Source organism: Phyllopteryx taeniolatus, chromosome 23 (assembly GCF_024500385.1).
Source record: "Phyllopteryx taeniolatus isolate TA_2022b chromosome 23, UOR_Ptae_1.2, whole genome shotgun sequence".
In the NCBI taxonomy this organism is placed as follows: Eukaryota; Metazoa; Chordata; class Actinopteri; order Syngnathiformes; family Syngnathidae; genus Phyllopteryx; species Phyllopteryx taeniolatus.
Window position 1 is genome coordinate 5,301,904 of NC_084524.1, and position 15,336 is coordinate 5,317,239.

Genomic DNA, 15,336 nt, shown 5'->3' on the forward strand with positions numbered 1-15,336 from the left:
GAATTTGATTCTGTCGAAATCGGCCTAAAAAAAAAAAAATCCATATCGGTCAGGCCCTAGTAAGAAGTTCGACAACAGAGAAACAGAAATTAGACTTTCATGGGGGAAAAAAAAAAAAAAAAAAAAAAAAATAAATAAAATCAAGATTTTATTACCAGACTATAATCACGGAGAGCGACAGCGCCATTGACAGCATGTAAATATATTTTGGAAAGGACATTGGTCTGAACGTACATTTTCCAACCCCAAAGTGTTTTGGTGTTGCGTTGCAGCTTGCACAGTTGTTGTTGTTTTTTTTTCAATAAACGCATATGTTTCTCTCATTTCACTCTGAGCTACAGCACACAGTGTCAGCAGGGAGTGTGAGTGTGCGTGTGCGTGGGTAGCGACACACAAAGATTGCGGGCGCACACGGATGTGTCCTGCATGCAGATTGCAAACGCATTTGTTGGTACAAACTTGCTCGAAGCAAGAGGGCAAACAAAGAGAGAACGAAAAATAGCCGAATGTGCTCAACGGAAGACTTGCTTGCCGGCACCACGCAGTTGCGAGCCTAGCGTCTGGGAAGAGGAAGACAATTCAGCGCAATTTTGGGCTATTTGGGTCGGGGCGCGGTCGAGCGAAAGGTCGGTTTACTTCCCGAGCGGGTGAACCGTCGGCGAGGGCCTGGCAGCCAAGGGCCGAGTGCCAAGCCAGACAAAGACGGCGCGCCGTCACGAAAGCGGCATCAGACCTAATTCGTTAATCTGTTCAAATATCCCAACCCCTCCCCCACCGCATCGCGGTTAAAATGGCGAGCAAACTCGTGGCTATTTGTCTACTGCGATCTTGTAACATTTTAACTCAAACATTTAGGTTGTTTTTATTTGTCTCTCAAAATATGCATGCGTGACGTCAAGATTAATTGAGCTATTTGACCCCCAGTAGGTCAACCATTGATACATCCAGAAACGTTTCTGTTCCTGGAAAAACAGTAAGTTTAATGCTACTAGTTTAATGCTATGTGCTCCATGAACTATAGTCAAAACAAACATTCCTCATGGCTCACCGATGAAAAAAACCTAACGCTTAACTTTGGCCCAGCTGGGCGAGGTCATGAGCAACGATTGTGATCTGACTGGTACGAAACACGTTTGGCTCAAGGGCGGCTGCCGCCTCTCGAGGGCAGTGGCCGTCCTTGTACATGACGTCGCTTGTGAAGATAGGAGCGATTTTCAAATAACTTTGATCAGTAGCGGTAAAGACATGGCACACTGAATTTGCTTTATGAAAATCAGTTCCTTTTACTGATGTGAATATTTGAATGAATGGCCGTTGTTCGCCATCAAAAGGTCATAATGGAATAAAAATTCAAATCAATTTTATTTGAAAGTGAGCTTCAACCAACCCTCTTTTTTCAGAGAGTGAAACACTTTTTATAGATATAAGTAGAACAAAAATGCTGTGTTATCCTCGCTGCGATTTTTTTTCTTTTCTATGTGTGACGGTCCAAATGGCTCTTTGACCCCCTGGTTTATGACATCACAGCAAAATACTAACATAACAGCATCTAATTTCTATAAATACACACGCTTGCGTTTATCCAGTGTAACAATCTTCAGGCTCGATGTTAGCGGCTAGCAGCTTGCGTGACGTGTTTCACAGGCCCCCGTTAGCGACTTCGGCTGATTGCGTCGTAAACGTGCGACAACAGCAGACACGCGTCAACGTTTGGTGAAGTGGAACCGCAACTACTTTCTATAAAGACACACTCTTGCTTTTATGCAGCGTAACAATCTTCAGGCTTGATGTTAGCGGCTAGCAGCTTGCGTGACGTGTTTCACAGGCTCCCGTTAGCGACTGTGGCTGAGTACGTTGTAAACGTGCGACAACAGCGGAAACGCGTCAACGATTGGTGAACTGGAAAAGCATCAACTTTCGATAAAGACACACGGTTACTTTTATAGAACGTAACAATATTCGGGCTCAATGTTAGCGGCTAATGCTAACATGGAGACCGGGTAAAAGAGGAGCTTGTGCGACCCGTTTCACAGGCCCCACCGTTAGCGACTGTGGCTGATTACGTCGTCAACGTGCGACAACAGCAGACACGCGTCGACGTTTTGTGAGGTGAATGCTTCATTATCCTGTAAGCTTCGCAGAGGATAAAAATATCTCAGTGCCTCTGGGAGGATGGAGGAGGAGCGAGGCGGCGTGTGCTGATTAAACCAGGATGGAAGAGTCCATCACCCCCCCCCCCACCCACCGACTCCTGTGAGAGCACGCACGAGTAACTTGATTTATTTTTTTTTTACGCTGAGAGTAAAGGGTGAGAAATGCATCGGAGTCGACGTCAGAGTTATAAATATCCTTCATTTCCTGCTCTACCATCATCACGCAAAGATCAGGGATGGGCAACATTTTTGTGATCAAGGCGAAGACGCGATTTGATTTGTAAAACTGAGAAACTCTGATGTTTAAAAAAAAAAAAAAAAAGTTTCATAAATGAATAATAAATAATCATTGTGTTATGATTAATTAATTAATTTTTATTGTTAACCATAAATTATTTTTGATTTATGTAGTAGAATTATATTTTTAAGTGTTAAATGTACATGTACAATTGTTTATTTTACTAATATTTATTATTTGATGAAGTCACCAATTGTTTAATAGAATTAATCTTACAAGTGTCAAACATACATGAAAAAATTTTATTTTACTGTTTTCATTTTATTTATCGTGAATTAATTAACCAATTAATCAATAAAAAAACTTAAATGTACTTGAAATGTAAAATTCTTTATTTTACTAATATTTTTTAAATTTACAGTACATTACACAAGTAATAATCTAGGACATTTTGTTTTACTGTTTTGATTTTATTATTTACAATAATTTAACAAATTCTTTCATAAAATTCATGTAAAAATATTAGATGTACATGTGCAATTATTTATTTTATTAGTACTTTCATTTCACTATTTATCGTAAATTAACCAATTATTCAATCCAATAAAACAAAAAGTTAAATGTACTCCTAATGTAAAAATATTTGATATATATATTTTATTATTGACAATAAGTTAATCAACCAATTATTATTATGTACACTCAACACACTGCGTAATTGAGCAAGGAGGCAAATGTAAAAAAAAGAAAATTATAATCTTTGAAGAAAAAAAAAGTGGCGAATTGCTTTGTTTGCAGTGTGGAAGGAAAAGCAAGAGGAGGAAGTGTGTGTGTGTGTGTGTGTGTGTGTGTGTGTGTGTGTGTGTGTCAGTGGCACACAAGTAACAATCTGAGGAACTTCCTCACTCACTCTGGTGGACACAACAGGAAGATGGACGGAAATAGGGCGGAAACGCACTTCCCGCACACCTAGCCAAGCGTTTATCCACACCTGCGTGCTGCATTCAAGTGTCTGCGGAAAATGTTGGGATTGGGTTACACTCCTCTCGACCACAAACATCACAACAACACGACCCAGCTCGCTGCCGACGCCAAAAAAACAAAAAAAATTGGAAGTGGGCAACAGAAGTCAAGGAAAGAAAAACTGCGTTGTGTCGCCGCCGAGGATGGATCGATACCTGAAAAGCTGAGTCACACACACACACACAAACACACACACAGTATCTGGTCTTATGGGTCACTGGGGACAGGAAGTCAACAAACGGAAAGCAGTTCTTAACGATGCGTTGAATGACTTTCCGTGTTTGGGCTTGCTGACTCATTCCCTGTCCCCAAAACACACCAGCTGATCTTCATGATTGGCGCGCACACACAAACACGCAGTCGACGTTAACGGCACCGATGTCAAGGCAGTGAACGCACCATGGGCGCCAACCTGTAATGAAACTACAGTGAAACCCGAGCGCTGCCGGGAGTTGCAAAAATCCCCGAGTAATTGACACATAAATAAATGAAACTCCTCACCTCACTTCAACATAGCGCCTTGACAAGGAAAGATGCCACAAGATGGTGCCAAAGCACTATTTTTTGCCGAAAGTAAACACCTCATCTCGCTTCAACATAGTTCCTTGACACAAAGATGACAGCAAACGAAACTCCTCAGCTCACTTCAGCATACTTCCTTGACACCAAAATCTCACGAGATGGTGGCAAATCACTATTTTTCTCTAAATGAAACTCCTCAACTCATTTCAACATAGTTCCTTGACACCAGGGTGTCACAAGATGGCGGCAAACCACTATTTTTGTGATGTCAAATGTAACTCCTCACTTCAACATAGTCAATGTAGTCCTAAGAAGAATAAAAAGAAAACAAAGAAAAGAACAATAATTAGAACTAATCAAGCAGCAACCGATTCCCGCTCAATCAAGTTTTATAACAGCATTTAGCACTATTTGTTTCGACATGAAACTCCTCAACTTACTTCAACGTAGTTCCTTGACGCATGGAGATGCCACAAGATGGCGGTAAAGCAATATTGTCATTTCTTTGGCCTGAGCAAAAAAACAGCAAGTGAAAAGCGAAACCGCGAATATGCGGGGGGAGGCTGTAGTTTTATAAAGATGCTTTTAAAGCCCTCCTGAGCATGGGACAACTGGTCACTTGTGACAACGAAGAAGAAAAAGAAGAAGAAGAAGAGGAGGAACAGGAGGAGGATGGGGTAGTCACGTTGACGTACAGGCATGCCAGTAGCCTCCTGGTTTATATTTTGGACCAAAAAACAAACAAAAAACATTCACTTACCACGCGTGCGGCCAAGCGTCGCAGCGAGTATGCTTGGACGTTGGGGGGGAATTTGACGGCGTGGAGGAGCTCGAATCGGAGCCGGAAACTGGTCAGACGTTCGTGGGAGGAAGGAGAGAGAAAGAGAGGGGGGGGGGGAAGAAAAAAGAAAGAAAAGTCCAGTACGCTCGATGTCGCGGCGATGCGATGAAGAGCGCGATGGGGAGGAGAGGAGGCAAGTCCCAAGGCCGTGACGTGGACACACCGAGCGAGCCGACGACGGTCGTGACTGCTCTCCGCGAAGAGTGAATCGAAAACCGCCGAACCAGCATGGAAACGCCTTTCCCCCTCTCTCTCTCTCCCCCCCCCCCCCTCCCTCTATCTCTCTCGGTCACGGTGAGCACGCGGACCGAAGCGTCCAGAGATCGTCTTGGAAAGACAGTGGGCTCACTCCACTCAACTGGACGTGACGACTTCTCTATCTCACTTTTCTTTTGCAATGACCAAAATAAATAACGAAATAAATAAATAAATAAATAAAACAGAGTGAGAGCTCTTCCTGTCATGTTTTCCTCCGATTCCATGGTTTTTAGTCACACACGGACACACACACACACACACACACACAAACACATTCACGAACACACACATTTTTCAAAGCTGATGTCACCAGCGCCTTCCGGCCTGCAAATCCCTTCTGCTGTTCTGTATTCCCTCCATCACAAGGCCATCCAAGTCCAAAGTCTGGAACCGGAACAGCTTATGTAACTTACTGGGACGCGACCAGAGTACTTAGTTACTGTCACTTTTTACTTTTGAAAGGTTTAGGGGGTGTAAAAAATCATCAACCATGTGCAAGGGGTGTGTGGTGCAAGTACTATCGTCACATGTGCTGGTCTGTCAAATAAATATAGACTAGTTATGCATTTGTTTACCTCGTGACCTTTAACACATTCACTGCCATCGACGGCTTTAGAAGTCAAATATCCAAGTTAACTGGGAGGGCTGCCAGTGAATGAGTTAATGACTCCTTCAAATTATTCAACATGAAGATGGTGAATGAGCTTTTTTTTTTTTTTCCATCCAGCCATTCATTTTATGTGCCACTTCTCCTCACGAGGGTCGCAGGGTTTTTTGGGGGGGTTCCCAGACGCGCAAAGAGGAAGTGCTGGCGTCCGAGCCGGCGGCTTTGAAATCGGAGGACATTGACAAAAAAAAGTGCCGAGTCATTGGCAAGAGGCAAGAGGTGGGACTTTGTTCTATCGTGAAACTCACCGAGAGGAAGTGCAAACTTTGAATGTTTCCATGACAACAGTTGCACGACCCTGTTTTTAAATGACCTTCAATGTGCATAAATGTCTCTTTTGCACGTTTTTTTCCCCCCCCAAGAATTGTTGTCAGAAAACAAACAGCAAACATTTATTGAGCGGCAGTATGTGCACCCCTGTGCTGACGCAGACTCCGAGGCTACCAGGCACCTGTTGTTTTGATTTTTTTACAGTGGCGTGTGCTGCTGTAACACATGAATTTCACCTCTGGGGTAATGGGTTGGGGGGGTGGTAATTCTAGGATTATCTTATTTTATCATATCTCTTAGAGTGGGGCATCCGCATATGCGTCCTCTCTCTGGCGTTTAAACCCCCGTAACCCGGCATCTCTGTTGCACAGATTTAGAGAGTCTTCCACACACAAATAAATATTCAGCATCCTACACGCGCCAACTGTTGCAGGCTGAAGCTTGATGAGTGTGGCTTGTGGTTACTAGGCAACCTCTCATCCTCCACTCATCCTCCAGCTGTCACGTTGACACATTTTGCGACTAAAAAGATTGGCGCGCGCCGCCAAAATGTTCATGGAGCGAACGAGCGCGTGAATTGAATTTCATATAGCGAGCGAGATGGCGGGTCCGGCAGGTGGGCCATGAGGGATTCGCAGGTGAGACTTTTGCAGCAACAAAAGGTAAACAAAGTATGAAGCGTGGGAGGAGGAGGAGGAGGAGGCGTTTTGCAGCATGGGAAGATCGCACGCAAAAATAGGCTTCACACTTCAGCCTGAAGAACTTTGAATCAGATGCAAGCTGTCAACCCTCGGGTTGGGTTATGGCAGTGTATGGAGAGAGAAAAAAAAAAAAAAAAAAAAAAACAAAGTTCCACCAAACCATGGAGGCGAGGGTTAGAAGCGGCTCAAGTTTAGTTTAGCGCCTAGATTCCCCCAGTAGTTCCGGAGCAGTGGGGAAAGCAGGGAAGATATGTGATTGTTTAATGTGGACGCACCACTGTTTAAAAAAAAAAAAAAAAAAGAAAAATAAAAAGTTGCTTCGAGCCCCGTTCTCAGATGTTTTTCAAGCCATTTTCACACCGAGGCAGATATGATGACATCATCATCAAGTCAGTATGACTCCAAATCTATACCGTAGACCAGATTTATACCGTCTATAGTGTATACCGCACGCCCCTTGTAACGGTTTTCGGCTAGGGCTCTGTCCCTTTGTTCTGTAAACTGGGTCTGTGGTCTTCTCCTGGCGTGTGCGTTCTGTCCACGGACGGAGTCTTGTCCACAGCGTTACCCCACGAAGGTTTTATTTTTAGTGGGACTCCCGACTGCTCGGCCAAACTTAATATGGGAATGGCACGTCGGGGGTCGGGGTCTTCTTTCGTTGGCCGAGACAGTACGCTTCTCCCGACAAGGGACTTCCAACAGGTGCCTGTGCGGCCCAAACCCCTCCCCCCACACCCCTTTAATTGTGACATATTTGGCAGCCTCTCCCTCCCTTGGAGGAGTGCCCCCCGCCCCGTGTCGTCAGCAAATCCACGTGGAAGTGCCTCTTAAAGGAAGCCGCTTGCTGCCAGTCGTGTTCTTCTCTTGCCAGCGGGGACAGGAAGCAGTCTTGGTTTTCGGGACCATTAAGTCAAGGTTCAATTGCCATGAAGTGGGGCTGGGCGATATTGGGGGTCGTCCTATCCTTGGGGGCCCTGGCGTCCTGCGAGAAGGGCCTGCAAATCCCAGAGTACGACGGCAGGGACCGCGTTCACGCCCTCAGCGCCAAGAACTACAAGTCCATCATGAAGAAGTACGACGTGATGGTCATCTACTACCACAAAAACGTGCACGGGAACCGCAACGCCATCAAGCAGTTCCAGATCGAGGAGCTGGCTCTTGAGGTGAGTCGGCGGGACGAGCGAATCGGGAGTCCCGGACGGAATGAAGGTGTTAAGTCGCCGTTGGGGTTTGAAAGCCGTGGATGGATCGGTGGTACGGCGTCCCGATCGGGGAGCCTGACCCGCGAATCGACCGAGTTCTTGCGCCGAAGCAAAACTCCAAAATGTAACTCCGATGCGTCTTTTACCGACTTCCGTAGTGCTCGTACTGAGAAGAAAAAAACGAAATGACTGGAAACGGCTTTTCTGCAAGCTAAGCTCTGACAGGATAATCAGGTCTGAATGGACCGAATCATGATTAGCTCATCATAACAAATAGACAAATGCCGCATACTTAGCTGGTTTGCCGTTAGAAAAATACCCTGATGCAGTGGGTGACATGCTAATGCTAACTCAGCATTGAGTGACCAATAGCTCAACGGGGCAACAGCCCCCCCACCCCCAACGTTCCCACTTATGCTCTTTTGTCTCCTGTTTGGCGCGTTGGGAGGAAGTCAGACTGTTGCTATGGTAACCAGAGCACATGCAGCATGAACAACATGCTTGCACATTGGCTTTCTTTCTTTCTTTGTGCTGATTTGGAGTTTGAAAATTGACAGCACCTTTCGGAGACTTTTTTTTCATTCATCCATTTTCAAATAGGGAAAAAAAAAAAAAAAAAAAAAAAAGCACACGGTCGGGAAGGTGACAGTGATGTGAGTTGTTTACACTGCAGGGCTTCTGAAATTAGGAGATTCTCTTTTTTTTTTTGTTAGAGTTCATACCTACATAGAAAAAACAAACAAATGTTTTGAGCCAATAAAGTGCTGCCGTGATTTGTCTTTGTTTCTGTAAACATTAGGACTATTATTTTGAAGAACATTTAAAAAAAAAAAAGAAAAAAGAAAACCTGCATTCGTTACTATAAAATTACGACTTTTAACTCCGACATAATACATTGCATTCTTGTAGAGATTATGATTTATTTTCTTCACTTTATTCTCCCAATAGCTCACAACAATGAAACAGAGCAACTTTTTGTTTATGTCCTATGGTATTTAGAATTTAAGCACTTAGTGGTAGTTATGTTTAGTTGGCGTTCGGATTATGAGGGGTGTCCTTGGAGCCCAAAAGTTTGCGAAGCCCCAGTTTCCAGGACGTGCGCGTGTCTCAGATGATGCAAGTGCCGCGCAGCTAAATTTAAGATGCCGCAATGTGAACACACAAGCTGCAAACACGACTTCAGTGCAGTCCCACCAGGGTCAAGAAGTTTCCGGTAGATGGGAGCGCCCCGCCGATGCCCGCGCGCGCGTCGGAAGAAACCCGTTTGCGCGTCGGTTCACCGCTGGAATTACTTTGCGGTCGCCGAGCACGAGGTTGTGGGGCCGCGTAACCATGGAAACCAGCCGTCTAAAGCTGGCCACAAGGTCGAGGTGACGTCACCCTTTGGCAGTGAGTTTGTGGAACAGCTTGCGCTCCATCATCTGCCCCATGTGACCTCCCCGTCAAGTCCAATGAGGAGATTTAAGGCGTCTTTAACCTCTTGACTGAACCTGGAGACTGATGAGTACGTCAGCTGGTGGCCAGTCTCAGGCCAGCGTGTCTTATACTCATTTATTTATTGACGTGCTTCTTTCAGGATGTTGTGTAACAGCCAGTTGTGCGTTCGTGTGTGCCAACAGCTATTATTAATTTACCGCATGTGTAAAGCTGTTTAAGGTTCTCAGTGTATAAATATGTACATCCATGTAAAAATATATCTACATCGAGTTACATACGGTACATTACAGTAGAACCCCAATATTCCACAGGTAAACAAGTTAATTGGAAACAGGTGAATCTCATAATTGGGTATAAAAGGCGCATCACTGAAAGGCTCAGTTGTTTACAAGCAAGGATGGGGTGAGGTTCAACAGTTTGTGAACAATTGCGCGAGGAAATAGTCCAGCGGTTTAAGAACAATGTTTCTCAATGTAGAATTGCAAGGAATTTCTACGGTTCATGATGTCATCAAAAAGATTTCGAGAATCTGGAGAAATTTCTGCTCGTAAGCGGCAAGGCCGAAAACCAACACTGAATGCCTGTGACCTTCGATCCCTCAGGTGTCACTGCATTAAAAACCGGCATCACTGTAAAGGATATTGCCACGTGGGCTCAGGAACACTTCAGAAAACCATTGTCAGTTTACACAGTTCCTCGCTACTTTTACAAATGCAAGTAAAAACTCTACCATGCAAAGTGATAGCCATATATCAACAACACCCAGAAAAGCCGCCGGCATCTCTGGGCCCGAAATCATCTGAGATTGACTGATGCAAAGTGGAAAAGTGTGCTGTGGTCTGACAAATCCTTACTTCAATTTGTTTTTGGAAATAATGGACGACGTGTCCTCTGGACCAAATAGGAAAAGGACTATCTGGATTTATTCCAACGCAAAGTTGAAAAGCCAGCATCTGCAATGGGATGGTGATGTGTTAGTGCCCATGGCATTGGTAACTTGCACATCTGTGAAGACACCATTAATGCTCAAAGGTATATACAGGTTTTGGAGCAACATATGCTGCCATCCAAGCGACGTCTTTTTCAGGGACGTCCCTGCTTATTTCAGAAAGACAATGCCAAGCCATATTCTGCACATTACAACAGCATGACTTTGTAGTAGCCTGCAAGCAGTCTAAAACTGTCTCCCATTGAAAATGTGTGGCGCATTACGAAGCGCAAAATACGACAATGGAGACCCCAGACTTTTGAACAACAGAAGTTGTACATCAAGCAAGAATGGGAAAGAATTCCACCAACAAAGCTTCAACAATTACTGTCATCAGTTCCCAAACGCTTATTGAGTGTTGTTAAAAGGAAAGGTTATGTAACAATATGTAGGTAAAAATATGTACATGCATGAAGACCATCTGCGTTATGGTACTAAGCTATTGATTTTGGCTCTTGAATGTGGAAGTTGAGCCATGTAGAATAGGAAAGGTCTTCTTTCCTTTTAAAAAGGGTTAGCATCTTGGTGTAAACTCTGCGTAGACGCGCAAAACAAAACAAAACTTATTCCTCCGAGGGTGAGTGTTTCATTTTATGAGTAAAATATGCGACGGACCAATAAGAAACTCATTTGCGCACTCTAACCTGCAGGGAGCAAAGCACCTGTTCCAGCGCCTCAAGTTGTGCCCCTTGCCCAGAGCTCTGTTTCTGTTGTGAGTGCTTGGGAGTTAGGTGGAGGGGCGGGGGGGGGGGGGGGGCCTGTCAATTGTTGGCTCTGGTTTCGCTCCGATTTAGAAAGTGCAAGGCAGCAGTCCAAAGCGTTTGCTTTTAAGGTCTTGAGGTGGACAAGAATTAAAGGCGACCTAACACAGGAAGTTAGCAGAGGTGGCAAGAGTACTGAAGTACAAGTACAGATACTTATGTAAAAGAAACTCTGGAAAATGGCAAGTAGCAATAAAAAGAAGGGGGGGGGGCGCGGTTTCTGTCAGCTGGAACTGGGGCCTTAGTCAAGGTGGAGAGAATTATAAACAGTCAATGTTAGCACAAAGCCTTCAGGCTCGTGCTAGAAAGCCCCCAAAAAGTCAGGAAAAGCCTACTAAACCATCAGAATTTTCTTTGGGGATGAACAGTTGAACTTTAAATGGTGGCAGGGGACTCCAATATCACATGAGTTTGAATGTCACGAGTTGATTCTGAACACAGCCACATCACCAGTTATGAGAGGGTGTGCGCACTTTTGCAACCACATTATACCATTCCTAGGTAACATTCAAGGTGGGAAAAGTTTTTAAATGAGTGATGTTTGTCACGTTTATTTTGTATCACAAAAACCTGGAATTTGAACAGGGGCGTGAAGACTATTTATAGCCGCAGTGACCTGTACGTTTTCAAATGTAGGGAGTAAAAGTAAAAAGTCAGCAAAAGTCCAAATACCTGAAAAATCTACTTCGCACCACTGGAAGTTGGCATTGAAAGTGGGGCGACTTTGGAGTCAAAATAACTAACGTCGCAGCTTCACATCCTCCCCCCTCCTCACCGTCCCTTCTCGTCTTGTCTCTACAGCTCGCAGCCCAGGTCCTGGACGATCTTGACGATGAAGACATCGGATTTGGCCTTGTGGATGAAAAGGAGGACAGCGCGGTGGCCAAAAAGCTCAGTAGGCTTCTTTGTTTCCACATGTTAAATCAGTGATATATGAAATGAAAGTCAGTCAGAAGTAAGTCTCAAGTCTCAACCTTCAAGTTTAAGTTCTGACTTTTTCCCTACACGCTTTCAGAGAGGGAGATCCAGTATGGGATATTTCTATTGTAGATTTTTAACCACCTCAACTCATCCTCCCGCCAGGCCTGGATGAGGTGGAGAGCGTCTACATCTTCGCAAACAACGAGATCATCGAGTATGACGGCGAACTTGCCGCTGACACCCTGGTGGAGTTCCTCTACGACGTAAGCATGAAACCTCGGCTTGCAACGCACTGAGCCACAATCCGAGAATCCTTATAGGACATTACAGAATGTTTGGAAACAATAGGTGCCAGGGTACTTTGGGTGGCGGAAAAGTGAGTGACTACCAAGGACCCGAAATGAAGTTAAAGTGAAGTTAAATCGAGCGGACATCGTAAATAGTTGGACAGCGGAGATGGCAAGTGTAGTGTCGTGGATAAATACTGTAGATGGCCCAATAAGACACAGACAGAGACGAATGGAGGTGACGATCTGATATTTTACTGAACACAGAACCATTTGTACACGACATGCTCGGAAACCTTTCTCGGAAACTGCTCCCATTCTTGGAACATTGTGGACAATCAAAACAATGAGAGGATATTCCCATAAAAGGAAACGCAGAGCGTGAACATATTCTCGCCCAGCGAGGTCAAAATTACATTGCTCGATCTAAATTTTCTCTCTCCATTGGTTCACGTTAGTTCATTCGACTGTATATTCCGTCTGCCCTATTGTCCCCCCTTTTGGAGTCAGTGACCCCAAACTGTTTGTTTACTGGTGGCACGCTCAGAGATCGCACAGGCTTTTGTCACCCGTAAGTATGCGTGACATCATGGAGAAATGCCCTATTGGACCTGTACTATAACAGTTCTTCCAACATCGGACTCCTCAGGTGATGGAGGAGCCCGTGGAGATCATCGACAACGAGCGGGAGCTGAAGGGCTTCCACAACATGGACGAGGTAATCAAGCTGGTGGGCTACTTCAAGAGCGAGAAATCTGCTCGTAGGTGGACAACGCAGACACGCAAAGGAACGCTCGAGGCGCCGGAACCATCCTTTCAGCCCTGACGTCTTTTGCAGATTTCATCGAGTTCGACGACGCCGCTGAGGAGTTTCACCCCTTCATCAAATTCTTTGCCACCTTCGACCCCAAGGTTTGCGGTCCAAAGGCTTCTCGTTGGTATTCAGAGCTCAGAGATTGTGAATCCGTGTATCAGTCTTTCCATTTCCAATTGAAAAAAATGGAAGTTACTCATCCGTTTTTAAATGGGACGCAGCAGGGCTGGTCACATACTGAAGGCCTTGTTCTCAAATTTAATCTTAGCCTAAAATTGAATGATGAAAAATATGTTTTTGTGTTAGATCAAAAACACTTAAGTCAATTGAAAATGGAAAAAAATTAATGATACACAAACTGTTTGAGTGCCTCAGAAGCGACAATCCCTCTCGCTTTAGATCGCCAAGAAACTGAAGCTGAAGATGAATGAGGTGGATTTCTACGAGCCCTTCATGGAGGAATCAGTCACCATTCCTGGGAAGCCCTACACCGAGGCCGAGCTGGTGGAGTACATCGAGCAGCATGACAGGTCAAAGTTCAAACCTTGAACCCAATCACTGCCTCTGGACAAGCACGTCATTGAGCCTTGTTTCCTTCGTTTCAGACCCACTCTGAGGAAGCTGGAACCTCACAGCATGTACGAGATCTGGGTAAGAAAATCTCCAAACTCACACTTCCTGTCCCCCAAACGACAATGGAAAGTCGTTTGAGCATTTACTCCATATCGGCCCAAAAACGGACCGTCTCACTCCAGGAGGACGACATTGACGGCGAGCACATTGTGGCCTTTGCCGAGGAAGATGACCCAGGTAGGAGTCCGATGCGGGCGCTCGATCGGACCCTCCAATCTAATGTCAAGTTGTAACCTTTGGACACGACGTGACTCCTCCTTCTTGTTTTGGTCTCCCTAGATGGTTTTGAGTTCCTGGAGATCCTGAAGGAGGTGGCGCGCGAGAACACAGACAACCCCAACTTGAGCGTCATCTGGATCGACCCCGACAACTTTCCCCTGGTAGGCGTCCTTTCCACAATCACGGGACCTGTCGCTTCAGCAGTGGTTCTCAAAATGGGTCTGGGAGCCATAGTTCAATAAAGCCCCATTTAAAAAAAAAAAAATGTTTTAAGAACAAAAGATTAGATTTTTTTTTTCCCGAAGAACATACCCTGGTGTCTTGATATATAAATCATCTTTGCCCAATGAAATGAATGGAAATGCCATTAATCCGTTCCAGCCTCCAGCTTAATCTGACTTAATTCTCTTAATATTGTAACCATTTTCTTGACTAGACAGTATGCAACTTTCCATGCTTTTTCCTCGGGACCCAAAATGTTCGAGATTGTGCCGTGACCCTTGTGCACTTGTTCTCAGCTGGTGCCGTACTGGGAGAAGACCTTCCGCATTGACCTCTCATCCCCCCAGATCGGCGTGGTGGATGTGGAGGACGTAAGCAGTCTTTGGTGTTTCTGTGCACGGAGTTTGATGGATGACGCCCACCTCTTGATGTTGCTCTTCTTCCTCTCCTCTTCTTCTTCTTCTTTTGGCAGGCTGACAGTGTGTGGATGGAAATGGACGACCACGATGACATGCCCTCGGCGGACGAGCTGGAGCGCTGGATTGAGGACGTTCTCTCAGGAAAGATCGACCCCGACGATGACGACGAGGAGGAGGACGATGATGATGATGATGACGATGACGACGAAGATGACGGCAATGATGATGACGACGACGACGATGATGATGAAGCAGATGATGACGACGACGACGATAATGATGATGATGATGACGAATAGAAACATGCCAACCATCCTTCAGTCCAGTCGTAACATTGAGATCGGCTTCTTTTTTCACTTCCTGCGCAGGCCGGACGTAAGGAGCCAGTGGGAGGCACTCGGGTCCCTCACCGAATGGAACCGCGGGTTTGCTTGACAAGCTGACTGCGCTGGCATTTTGTACCCTGGGCCAGTGTCTCAAAAATAATAAAGAAAATCACAAAAACAACCAAAAATCGCTGGAGAGTCTTAAAGGGATCCTGAAAAATCTGTTGCAAAAAAGTAGCTGTTTCTGCTCTCTCATCCCCCCCAAAAATAAAATAAAAGTTAAAAAAAAACCAAATAAAAACAGACTTGCCTGTATTTATTTCTACATATACTGCACAGCACTGGTGTCAAACCCATGGCCCCCGGGCCAGATCTGGCCCGCCACATTTTTTGAAAGCAAATCATGTGCGTCGACTTCATGCTTCTTTTTACTA

General features: G+C 45.0%; 2 protein-coding genes across 3 annotated transcripts in view; one reads left to right on the plus strand and one right to left on the minus strand.

Moving 5' to 3' along the window:
• Positions 1–5,049, minus strand: part of LOC133472987 (astrocytic phosphoprotein PEA-15) — a 13,200-nt gene extending 8,151 nt beyond the window's left edge. Inside the window, exons 1-2 of one of the 2 annotated variants that reach the window (XM_061764617.1) lie at positions 4,697–5,049; positions 3,302–3,403 (exon numbers count right to left, since the gene is read on the minus strand). The gene's annotated coding sequence lies outside the window, so the exon portion shown is untranslated. The remainder of the gene's footprint in view (positions 1–3,301; positions 3,404–4,696) is intronic. The other variant, XM_061764616.1, reaches the window with a different exon arrangement.
• Positions 5,050–7,461: 2,412 nt separating this feature from the next.
• Positions 7,462–15,203, plus strand: casq1b (calsequestrin 1b). The gene is made up of 11 exons (XM_061764573.1): positions 7,462–7,836; positions 11,863–11,956; positions 12,145–12,245; positions 12,919–13,030; positions 13,108–13,181; positions 13,483–13,613; positions 13,689–13,734; positions 13,839–13,893; positions 13,996–14,096; positions 14,454–14,528; positions 14,630–15,203. The coding sequence occupies exons 1-11, from the start codon at positions 7,600–7,602 to the stop codon at positions 14,873–14,875; spliced, it is 1,272 nt and encodes a 423-aa protein (XP_061620557.1). The 5' UTR covers positions 7,462–7,599; the 3' UTR covers positions 14,876–15,203.
• Positions 15,204–15,336: the final 133 nt, after the last annotated feature.